We start from the raw sequence: 12299 nt of genomic DNA, 5'->3' as shown, positions 1-12299 counted from the left end.
GCTGAGCATATCCTTTTCTGCTAGCTCTGGTTCTGCTAGGGCAATGAGGTTTCATCGGCGGGGAAGAAGACACCGAGGACAGAGCCGCCGCGGTGTGATCGTCAGTTTTGGCGGGCTGACACAGTTCCATGCAGAGCACGCCCAGCCCCACGAATGATTGAGGCTCACGAATATCTGTAGTCAGTCGGGCAAAACATTTCCCTGGGGGCCTCTGGGTAACCTGCTTTGTATGACGGTCTGAGCAGTTCAATGGAAGGCTCCGAAGCGGGAAGAACTGTGCCATCTTCTGCAGCTTGATAACGACGTCGTCTCGCAAAACCGTTGGCACTCCAGCATGAGCATGGAAGATGAACTGAATAGCTGTAGCAGCAGTGATAGTGGTTCGAGCAGTGGGTGTCGAATCAGCTGCAGTACTAGTAATAGTGAAACGGGGCGAACCAGCATCAGTAGTAGCAGTGGGGAGAGTACACCTGCCGCCACCAGTACCAGCAGTGACAGTGATAAGACCAGTGATAATAGCAACAGTAGTTTGAGTAGTGAAAACGATAAGGATAACGAAAGTGATGCGGAACGGAAAGGTTCTCCACGGTCCGGTGCACAGAAAAGTAGCACAACCACAAAAGGTGATACGGTCCACGGGGATCGGGCCGCCAGTGCGGTGGGCGACATCGATAAGGATACTTCCCCGGGTGGCGGCGTTAGTAGACCGGCAACGACAGCCACCACCATCGGCAAAGTTATCGAGGGCAATTTGGGGCCGCTGACAGCGACAGTGAAATTTATCAATCCGTACAAAAACAACTGGATCAATGCGGACCGATTGAACGAGCTGCGGAAAAAGGTACAGGACGCGACCAAGCACCATCGGGTGTTTCTGCTACGTGGATCGTTTCACACCGTCCGGCGGGCACTGGTGGAGCGTGGTTGGGTGGAAAAGTTGGACGGATTTCGCGTGAAAGCCCAAGCGTCCACATCCTCTTCCGGCTTCATACTGGAGGATCTGGTGTCCCAGCTTCCGGAGCGGAAACCGGGCGAATCACGCAAAAATCACATCGCCAAATGCGAACGCAGCATTATGTCACGCTTTCTCGAACACACGCCGATCGATTTCCTGTGGACGGCTCGCCGCGAGAAGGCGGACTGGTTGGATTTGACGAAAAACTCCTCGCTGATCATTAACCGCTTCGCCAAAGCGCCGTTCACTACGAAGGAAGGCCTCTGCTCGGCGCTGCACGATTTCCATTGGTTCTACGAGGAGGGCATGTCCGAGACCTACTTTCCCCGATGCTACAACGTCTGGAATCCGGAGGAACTGAACGAGTTCGTCGACAATTTCCGGCTGACGGCGTCGATGGGTCTGCTCAAGTGGCTCATCGAACGGCATGCGACCGAGGAAGGTCTTGATGCCATCATCGCAGACGATGGTAACGTACCGAGCACGTGCATTACCTTTGCACTGACGCGCTGCAAGGAGTACCTCGACTATTGCCTCCACAATGACATCGACATCGAGGAGGACACCAAGGTGTGGGATCACGATTGGGACGTGTTTCTCACGCACCACTATCTGCTAACGCACGAGGACAACCGGATACAGCTGCTGAAGGAAGAGCGAGATACGGACGCGATCGATAACTATCTGGCGGAGGCGAAATCCGTGCTGGAACAGATCAAGAGCTACTGGCCGCAGTACGCACTGGACGGGTATCTTAACATTTGGATTGTGAAGCCGGGCAATAAGTGCCGCGGTCGAGGCATCCATCTGATGAACAACATCAAGCAAATCATTGCCATGGTAAATCCACCGATCGTCAGCAAAACGCGATACGTCATACAAAAGTACATCGGTAAGTTCGCAAACTAACCCTCTCTCGGGCAGTGAAGGAATGCAAATTCTCGAATTCCAGACACTGGTAGTGTTTGTGTGGGGCGCGTTGGCATGCATGTTTTGCAAAGGGTTGGCCTCCCCGGGGCACAAGACACGCATAATTATTCCTGCCTGAGGGTGCGGTGTGGTAGTAGAATATTTTCTAACCAGCTAGGGACTATGTTTTTTACCATAGAAACAACGGTTCGATTCCAGCTGTTTTCCTCCTGCAAACGCGTTCGATGTTTGTGTACGTGTTAGAGGGCCAGAACTGCGCTATGCAATTTTTCATTCCTGTGCACTTGTGCGTTCAGTTTTTTCGGTTGGGCAGAGAAAAATGTAGTTTTGTCGGAAAGAAGTTCGATATTTGCAACTCTGTGCAGTGCAGTGTGGTGGAATTCGTCAACACTATTCGAAATAGTTTAGCCATTTAATAGACTTTTGGTCAAAAGCAAAGTTTTTGAAGTTATTATTAACGAACGAGAACGGACCTTTGCGTTTTTTGTTTCATTTGTGAATGGACAACGCTAGGTGTTTCGATGTTCATCATAGCCATTAGTACTATTCAATACCCTTTTTACGATACTATTTAAATTGCTTTGCGTGGTTGGATACGCTGATCTTCCCATTTCAGAGCGTCCACTCATTATACACAACACAAAATTCGACATTCGGCAGTGGTTTATGATCACCAGCGTACAGCCGCTCAACATATGGTTCTACAAGGAAAGCTACCTACGCTTCAGCTCCCAGCAGTACAATCTCATGAATTACCATGAATCGGTCCACCTGACGAACCACGCGATACAGAAAAAGTACCACAACGCGGTACGGGACGAGCGGTTACCGCACGAAAACATGTGGGACTGCCACACGTTCCAGGCGTACCTACGCCAGATCGACAAATACGAGATGTGGTCCGAGCGCATCTACCCCGGAATGCAGAAGGCAATCATCGGTTCCCTGTTGGCGTGCCAGGACAACATGGACCGGCGGCCGAACACGTTCGAGCTGTACGGTGCCGATTTTATGATTACGGAAGATTTCTATCCCTGGCTGATCGAGATCAACTCGAGCCCGGATCTAGCGCCCAGCACAAGCGTTACGGCACGGCTCTGTCCACAGTGTGTCGAGGATACGATCAGAGGTAAGTTTCATCAGTGGTAGCGGCGAATGGATGATCGATTGATGTGGAATGCTTTCTGTCTGTCTGTCTGTCTACTTCAACACAGTGGTGATCGATCGACGGTCCGATTCTAACGCACCCACCGGTTCGTTTGAGCTGATCTACAAACAGGTCATACCGAAAACGCCTGCCTACATGGGGCTTAATTTGCAGCTCCGGGGCCATCGCATCACACCCAAGAGCTCCATCAAGAAGGACCGTATGCGTATGCTTCCCCTCAAACCGGTACAGAACGTGCTGCAGGTGTCCCGGTTGGCAACTTCAGCAGCGGCCGCATCTGTTGTAAAGCAAACCGCCTCGCCGGTCATAATGGATTTGATAGAGTGTATGCAGTTTCGGGACGGTAAACCCGACGATGATATGTCACGCCACCAGCATGGGCTGGTGCGTGGTGCATGCGGTGTTACCTCGGCTACCCTCTATAAGCGGTCGAACTTTTCGCACAAAAGCACCAACCTGCGGTACGACTTTGAGAAGAAAAAATCATACATCATCTCGAAAACGGGCGAACTGTTCCGGCGTAATGGGGCCGGCGGTACCGGTACCAAATATCTGACCGATGGTGATACGTACATTGACAGTGTGGAAGCTTGGGAACGGGCCACGACTAGCTTCTTCCAGCATAATTTCTCCAATACACTCAGTTCGCTCACCGTTAGTAACGGCACTAGCAATAGCAACGGTAGAGAACGAATCGGGTCGGAATTATCGGACGAAGGACAATCTCGCCCGGTTCCCTCGGTGCCTAGCGTAGTGGCATCGGCCAACGGTTACTCCTCCGGTGGAACGAACAAGTGTACGATCAAGATAACGGATTGCGATGAGTGCAGCAGCCAGTCGAATTCTGACTCGGAAAAGCGTACCGCTAGTGTGGAAAACTTGTCCACTGCAAACAACCTTCACGCACCGTCCAATGGGTTCCCGGCCACTATTCGCTACAGTACACGACACGCCGGTGGTGGTCGTATGACGACCTCAAACAATTTCTACACACTTGGATTTAGCTTACGCACGAAACCTCCGAAATCGGTCGGTTCGCGAACGGGCAACAACAAACTGCATCACGCACAATCAGCCGAGGACCTGCCAGCATCGTTAGCCGGGGAGCGTTCGTCCGCAATGCTGCATCCGGGTAGCATCGTTTCGCCATCGTTACACCACCGTACCAGTGCGGCCGGAGTGGCGGAATCTTCCGCCGGCGGCACATCCGGAGCATTCTAGCAGCCGTGGAACACCGCCGCCCGTTGCTGGGGCGGAAAGAACGGTGATGAATTTTCTCAGCTACTGCTAAGGTCCAGCTTTGCACCGTACACCGGCAAATCCCCCGCTCACCTTATTCCGCCTATCTATAGTTCCTCCTGCTCCCCAAGCTCCTCCACCGCCTCCATACCGTCGGCCAACGCTTCCTTCCCGTGCAGTTCGCTGCAATCCCAATGGCACACGCGCTGTAATCTTCCCATCACACGGGGCCACTGCTTCATGGGCAGCAGCTCCAGCAGTACCCATGGTTACGGCATCAGCAAAGCAACAACCACTTCTTCCACTGCTATAAGCAACAGCATGAGCAACAGCAACGGCAGCAACAGCAACAGCTATCATAACAGTACTGTAAAAAGTAGTAGACACAACGCAGCAACCCCCGCCACACGTTTCCACGAAACGCTTTTCCGTGTACCTCTGGTGAAAATTCAAGGTTCTTCCTTACTTAAACCAAATTGTTTTGTGTTTCAGTAGATTCTAGTGTACGTTTTACTCGGTGTATAAGTGTGTTATCCTGATATCCCGGACAGCAGCAGCAGCGGCAGCAGCAAAAGCAGCAGTAGTAGCAGTAGCAGCGGATGTTCCCGTCCCCGAAAGGATATATGAAATTTTGTTGTCCATCCCTGACGTCTGGGAGTTTTGGTTCTTCGTAAGCGATCGTTGTTGTGAACAAGAGATACAATATTTTAAGTCCCCCTCTTCCTAGCCTCTAGTTTTAGCTAATTGTAACAAACGCGTCTAATAGACTGCGTGGCCTGCATCTGCAGATGCGGAGCATATACTGATACGTGTCCGTCAGGTGTTGAAAATAGTTCGCGTTGAACGAAATAGATAAATGAAATGCATTTAAAAATCAAATTTGTTACCAGTGATGTATGGGACAGTGATCCCGGTGTTGATCTTGCCGACGTAACGCTGGAACTGGGTGAGATCGATTATGGCAGGCAGCTAGACCAACGATACGAGCAGGCACCGGTACATCTTTCCAGACGCTTTCTCAAGGCTTTACCGGCAGTGGAACAACTGCCGTCCCATCCTCACCGTAGTTCTCCCCCCGTTGCCACTGGTGATAATCGTCCGTTATCACCGCTATCACGACCATTCCCAAACCCCAAGGCAAATCAGCAGGTGCACACTTTACCGCGCATGACTCCACGGTTGCATGCCCTGGAGGATGACGATGATTCGAACCGTACACCGAAGCACAAGTTTTTTCGCAACTACAGCTTTGATTTTCTAAAGCAAAAGCAGCTGAAAGCCAAAATTGCATCGGCAGTGGAAAAGAAGCATATTTTTTCGATTGTTGGCCATTATCCGGCGTTGCGGAAAGCACTGAAAACACGCCACTGGCTCGAGAAGCAAACGTTCCGGAGTGTTTTGCTGCGTGAGCTGTCGCATCACGCACTGTTGCAGAAGGCATCGAATGGAAACGAGTACGAGGAGGCCCTTGTGTCCAAGTATCTTAAGTCTTACCTGCCGTACTTCATCTGGCAGCATCGGAATATGCGCGATTGCAAGCAGGATCGGTTCTATGCGCCGTACCGCAGCCGGATTCACTACGAGCGGCCGTACGATTTTGCTGTGAAGGAAAACTTAATCCGGTTGATCAATGCGTCCCACTGGCATCAAGAGGAAGGCTTTGCGGAGTTGGACTATCCCCGCACCTATCTGCTCGATACGGAGGATATCATTACCAAGTTCCAGGAGGATTATCAGCTTACGATTGTGAGCAGCTTTTTGTACCACATGTCCAAACATTTGGAACACTCGTTCGATGACGAAGGTACGTTGCCGACGGATGTGCTGACGATAGCGATGAAATATCTCCGGTACTATCTCGGTTGCGCCCAGCATGAGGATATCGATCATGAAGAGTTCTGCGAACCGTTGCTGACACCTGAAAATCGACACGAGATGGAACAGATACTGGCGGGTGAGGCGCAGTTCGGTAGTATCCCGGGGTATGAGGTGCTGTCGTTGGTGGCACAGGTGAAAAAGTTGGTGCACGAGGCGGCAAAGATTTTCCCGGACATGAAGATCGACGGTATACGGAACATGTGGATACTGAAGCCGGGCAATCGATGCCGGGGACTGGGTATAATGATCTTCAACGATGATCGTAAGCTGTTGGAGCACGTGGACAGCAATCCGGATGTGAAGTACGTGGCACAGAAGTACATCGGTAAGTTAAATCTGCTCTTCTTTATCGGTAATTTTAATATTAACATAAATGAATAACATTGATTCTACTATGGTGTCTGTGCCTAATGAATATTTCGAGAACTTTCATTCAAATCATGAAGTTACTCCCATGAACACTGCAAAATTCATAAGATTACGATTTTTTATGTTTTCAGCTAAAATTAGAAAGTCCTCTAGCAGTTACATTGCATAGTCGAACAGAATATTTTTTTGCAAGCAAAGATTGAGGATTCTTAATTTTAATATAATTTTTCACCATTAATGAAACTTTGAAGTTTGATTAATCTTTGAAGAGTCATAAATCTTCCGAATTCTAAGTCATTCAATCAGTTAAAAAATTCATGCAGACATATGGATCTGAACCAGATTCACGCATTGCTATTTAATTTTATTGCCAAATGATGATAATTCGGGTTCCTTAGCGATTTCCTTTTCTATTAACCACATGTTACAAGTTTATGTAACCAGGCAAAGTATGAGCAAATCGCCGACCGTTCACTAAGCGATAAAACTTCGTTCCCATTCCTCCAGCACCTTTTACTGTCAACCGGGAAATCACGAAATGATCAAAAAGTATTTCGTTGTCGTCGACCAGCCTTTACCACCGCTTTGCTAAGTATTCTTCCCGTTCATTTCCCTAATTGCTTTCCGTTACCGTGCTTATGGGCTGGGACAAGGAGCTTGAACTGATTTCATTACCTGATTATCCTTATTTTCCGGTCAGAGGGTACTAATTCACTACTACCCCGCGCTTAAGCATTAGTTCGTTCCCACAATCGATCAGATTTCAGGTTCAATTCGGAAACGGAGCTTTAGCTTACTCCACTGTTGTCACAACACAAACGGAGGGCGTAGTGGTGCGAGAAGCACCAAAGGACCTCAAAGGAATGAACATAAAGCATCGAAATTCCTGTCTTTGTTACATGAAATCGACTAAATAAGATTCCTGGTTCGGAAACCTAGTTTTAAGCGTTTTTTGGTACCTGTTACAGCTTGCATACGTACAGTAACGTTCATTGTGTTGCATAAATAGGTTGAGCTGATCGATCGATTTGTCCAATATTAAATCTGTAAAGATTAATATTTGTAAAACTTTCGAACGGTTTTCTAAATACGTGGCAAAGGAAATCCATTTTAAATGTAATTATTTTTTTTGCTACCAACGCACAACAGGGTGATGGGTCGTTAAATGAAAATTTGCTCAATCATCTCATATCCTGATCCTAGCACTAGACGTAAGACCTAGCACTAAACACGGGAATGTGCGAAAGAGAAGCAAAGAGAGCAATGCGGAAACCATTGGGGGGTTAAAGTTGAAGAAAGTAAAACGGGGCCACCAACAGACTACACTTTGCATTCCCAAACACTGCCTTGGTAACGGATCACAGGTTCGCATAACGTTGGCACATCCACCCTTACCCACCACAGACAAACCAGGTGGATATCGGTGGAGTTAGTGTTGTATGCAAAACAGAAATGGCTTCCTCTTTTTGTTTGCCTCCCCTTGTTGGTAGTTTCGCTTTATTGCGCCCACGCAAAGCAAAGATAATGCGATAATGTCAAACGACTACAGGGAGCCGGAGTGTTGCTGATAATTGTACATCTATTGTTTTCTTTTCGTTTTTTGCATGGCGTTTGTGTGCTATCTCTCGCTGTGGAACCATTATATTTCACGGTGACTCACTGTGCCGAGGGTAAAGGCAGGGTGTGTAAAGGTGCATTCTATGTTGACCTCGCACTTTAGACTTATTTTTGTGATTGTTGAAGGTGAAACGTGGAGAAATGAATGCATTTGCCCTTCAGATATGCTGCTATGGCGAAGTGTTGGAAAAGACGTAAGAAGTTCAATTAGCGAGTGATTTCTTAATGGACGCATGTGTTCATGTACATTCGCATGTTGTACTTCACTTGTATTCATAAGCGTGTCGCTGAAGACTCTCTGGTCACGAGTATGAGGAGGAGGTTTGAGGATGAAGTGTGTTTCAAAATAAACTGAGAATAATAGTGTATTATATACTTTCCTATTACCAATAGTCAAGGCTTATAACAGGTATATTAGTATATGATATACTTTCCTAATATCAATAGTCACGGATGAAGTTTTTTTTAACACTACAATCTCGTGAGAGGTTGTCTGGGTGTACTAGGAATCTGTTTCTGGTTTTCTTCACGACTGTAATATACCTTAGATTGATTGGTTAAGTCTTAATGATCCAGCGTATCGGCCGGAAACCGGACCGGATGGGATTTGATAGCGGTTCTATCGTGTGCAGGATCGACATCGTTACCACTTACCCCCTAGGCAGACAACTGTCATTGCTGTTAAAAGTAATCTGATCAATTAGGTTCAATGCTTCTTGATGCATTGAATGCGTTCCTGTTAAATAGACAATACTGTATCTGCCTCGAATGGGAGTAAATTCCAGCGTGACAAAAAAAAAACGGGTAAAGTTTTCCATACGACGCGTATGGAGAGTTTTATTGCACTCTCTCAGCAATATGTTGCGACAGGTGTTCCAAACATGCTATTCCTGAAGGGCTGTAGAACGTAAATGTTCACCCACATTCCTGTGGTACGGTTGCTATTGTTTGGGTGCTGGCACCGGTTACCGCAGTGTCCCTTTTTATTCGCAAGGTGTGACGCTGATGCACAACATCTGATGTCGTTAGTCGACAGTAGCGTTACGCCTGAAATACCACAGGAAAATGCAATCCAACAATAGCTTTCGACACTTTGGCGGAAATTGAATACTTTTCAATAACTAGGCCATACCGGGGCATGATACTTTCGTAACGAAACCTTCGCAAGGGCTCCTCGTGCAAGCAGGTCAGGGATGGTAGTAAGTAGCGGTTGGTTCACCGGGGGTTCATACACCAACCCAACGTACTGATTTTGGATAGTAAAATCAACTTCATAACGATCGATGTGCGTTACGGTAAGTGTTTGGGTGCTGGTGATGGGGAGTGGTGATGTGCGTTCGAAGTTAGTTGAAGCTTATCCTGTCTTCCGGTGGTAACCTGCAGCCCGAAAACACTCCTCCGGGACATTTCCAGGTGAAGGTCGCCTGTTCGATCCAACAGGTACTATCCGAGGAAGAAAAGTAAACCGAACGGGGGATGAGTTCTTTTATTTTTGCGATCCTCCATAAAAGCTTTAGGCGCAAGCACAATGTATAGCCACCGGGAGACGCGAGCTAGTATTTTATGGCAAAGCTTGCTTTACGTTCACTCCTACCGTCCTTATGGTGTAAGTTGAAAAAAGATATCGCGATTCCGTGATTTGATTGGATAATTGGCCTCATTTCTCGAGCAGAAGGATGAACCTCGAGGCGTTAAGCATAGAAGCTTTTGATTGAAGTTAACCATTTTCCTAAATCAACAGCAGTGGTTGGGGGTCTTTATAAATGAGGCCAATCGTATCGCTGCTGACGATGGAAAGCTTTACATTCGATTTTAGATAGTAATCTGTACGGAAGCGCCAAGCATTCTTGCCTACAAGGTTTGCGGCAGGGACGGATGAATCAATGTTTAGATTGAAAGTCGTTTACAGACATTACAGCTTTATTTAAAATACGTCCCGATGAAGGAATGGAAATGCATTAGCATAGACTGTTCAATCAGATAGATAATTATCACCTGTTTTGATCTACCCTCTATATTATATGTTTGATTTCGGTCGTTATTTATTTCCAAGTAGTGCTGCGTGCTACTGCCTCACTCAGGAAGGGGTATGTTTCTTGTTTTTCTCCAAACTGCACAAGAAACCGACATTGTCCGGTAGCAAAACATGATTATTCCATTTGCTTCCAAGATTCGTTGCTTTTTGCCTACTTACAGAACGGCCGTTGTTGATACATTGCACCAAGTTCGACATTCGTCAGTACTTCCTGATCACCTACACGAACAATGTGCTGAAGGTGTGGATGTACAAGAACTGCTATTTACGGTTTAGCTCACGCATGTTCAATCTTGACGACTTCAGCGAATCCATCCATCTGACGAACTATTCCATCCAAAAGAACTACGCCAAAGAGGTGCGCGAAGGTGCCGACGCACTGCCCGCCAGTAACATGTGGTCGCTCAAGCGCTTCCAGGAGCATCTACAGTCGTTAGACAAAGGTTTCTACTGGGAGCGTAAGATCTATCCGGACATGAAGAAGAACATCCTCGCAATCGTCTGTGCCAGCCTCGATGGGATGAAGATGGAACGGAACATGTTCGAGCTGTATGGGGCAGATTTTATGGTGACGGAAAATTTTCGCACATTGCTTATCGAGATCAACACCAGTCCAGACCTTTCGTCCTCGACGGATGTAACGTCCGTGATTTGTCCTGCGGTGCAGGAAGATCTTGTTAAAGGTAACAGCCCATTTGAAACGCCGACATGCTTCGGGAAGGATGCTAGTAGCTAATCGAAACTGTTCTTGTCATTGTTCCAGTTGTAATCGACAATACGAAGGACAAACGTGCCGGTACGGGTCAATTCGAATTGATACATTCTCTCGAGATACCGCGCGTAGCACCTTACGGCTATGGCTTAACCGTCGATGGACGCTCGATGCAGTCAAAACATCGCTCCAAAAGCCCACTATCGCCAATAAACACATCGACCGGCCCGACCGTCTCCTCTACTGCCACATCAACGCCGAAAAGGGTACCGGCAACAGCGACTGCAATATCGACCGGGATTAATACCGGAAGTACGAAATATACACGCTACACCGCCAGTAGCTCGGAATCCTCCAGCAGAGGAAGTAAAACATCGCTCACGGGCGTTATTTTGGATCGACCGCGTACGACACTGAAGTGAGCGAACGCGCGCGTGCCTTTTGGTGCTGCCACGATGGGCCCCGACTATTCCCATCCTTTTTTTCTCTCCTTTCTAGCAAAATAGTTAATCAAAGCAAAAACTGTATACTTTCGTCTGACATAGCTATATTTCTAAATACATTTTATGTCGTTATCAAAGGTTAATGTTTTGTTTCGCGTGTTTTTTTTATGTTCGGGTTGTTCTAATACGCTTCCGTGAGATAATGAGCACGGATAGTGCCTTAATTTTCTTTGGGACAGATCGGCGTGGAATGTGTGCTAGTTATTTCGTAAAACAGTGGGACACCCATCGCCGGAGTTGGTTTGAAGCAACAGCAATTTTCTAACTTTAAAACGGTACTGACTCACGCGCGCCGGGTGTTTTTTTTTCATTCATTCTGTCTCTTTAGAAAGCTTTCCGTATCTGCAGAGAATGGTAGCATGTCCCAGAGCAATGATAATCAGAAATAATTAGGCAAAACTTACACCGTTCTATAATGGTCCCTTGCTGGGCACCAGGATGGTAAAGCTTCTCCTATTACCGCATCCCATTCGGATGTAACAGGGCGATGCTCGCTTGCACCGAACAGTTTGTCGATAACGGTAAGCTGTTGCTAAGGTGGAGTAATGGCATATTATGGGGCCATTACTATCAGTCAATCGGCCGCATTCGCAACGGTAAGCTATAACCCCAGCCGGAAAACACAAGCGACCTGACCGCGGCATTACGTAGACAAAGTTTTCGGAAGTAGTTGTCCAAAAGTTTGGCGAGGTAAATTAACTTCCTGATACGGAATTGGGGCAACCGCGACCGACTTAGTGTGGTGTGGTACAGCTAAAGCCGAGGGCAAATGGGCGAAAGCTTTCAAGTTTGTACCGTGCATACGTAACAGTCTAAAAATACGTTTTGTTGGCCTCTGTATTTGACGATTTCGGCATCAGTTTCGTTGGCCGTAAAAAAGATGATTGTTGATA

At 47.3% G+C, this 12299-nt stretch overlaps 2 protein-coding genes across 2 annotated transcripts; both read left to right on the top strand.

Moving 5' to 3' along the window:
* The first annotated feature begins 334 nt into the window (after positions 1-334).
* On the top strand, positions 335-4274 carry LOC128714096 (tubulin glycylase 3A). Its single transcript, XM_053808972.1, has 3 exons — positions 335-1847; positions 2502-3014; positions 3100-4274. Exons 1-3 carry the CDS (start codon positions 335-337, stop codon positions 4272-4274), a joined length of 3201 nt encoding a protein of 1066 aa, XP_053664947.1.
* Positions 4275-5153: 879 nt separating this feature from the next.
* On the top strand, positions 5154-11325 carry LOC128714714 (tubulin glycylase 3B). Its single transcript, XM_053809592.1, has 3 exons — positions 5154-6495; positions 10353-10874; positions 10955-11325. Exons 1-3 carry the CDS (start codon positions 5154-5156, stop codon positions 11323-11325), a joined length of 2235 nt encoding a protein of 744 aa, XP_053665567.1.
* The last annotated feature ends 974 nt before the right edge of the window (positions 11326-12299 follow it).

The sequence above is a fragment of the Anopheles marshallii genome, chromosome 3, assembly GCF_943734725.1.
Source record: "Anopheles marshallii chromosome 3, idAnoMarsDA_429_01, whole genome shotgun sequence".
Taxonomy (NCBI): Eukaryota; Metazoa; Arthropoda; class Insecta; order Diptera; family Culicidae; genus Anopheles; species Anopheles marshallii.
The sequence above is the reverse complement of the archived record's forward strand: the minus strand, read 5'-3'. Positions and strand labels throughout refer to the sequence as shown.

Excerpts from the sequence above, each read along its gene's own strand:
- LOC128714096 (XM_053808972.1), top strand. The coding sequence starts at position 335 with ATGAGCATGGAAGATGAACTGAATAGCTGTAGCAGCAGTGATAGTGGT. Across the intron at positions 1,848-2,501 it reads CGTCATACAAAAGTACATCG|AGCGTCCACTCATTATACAC; the intron begins GTAAGTTCGCAA and ends TTCCCATTTCAG. Across the intron at positions 3,015-3,099 it reads TGTCGAGGATACGATCAGAG|TGGTGATCGATCGACGGTCC; the intron begins GTAAGTTTCATC and ends ACTTCAACACAG.
- LOC128714714 (XM_053809592.1), top strand. The coding sequence starts at position 5,154 with ATGCATTTAAAAATCAAATTTGTTACCAGTGATGTATGGGACAGTGAT. Across the intron at positions 6,496-10,352 it reads CGTGGCACAGAAGTACATCG|AACGGCCGTTGTTGATACAT; the intron begins GTAAGTTAAATC and ends GCCTACTTACAG. Across the intron at positions 10,875-10,954 it reads GCAGGAAGATCTTGTTAAAG|TTGTAATCGACAATACGAAG; the intron begins GTAACAGCCCAT and ends TCATTGTTCCAG.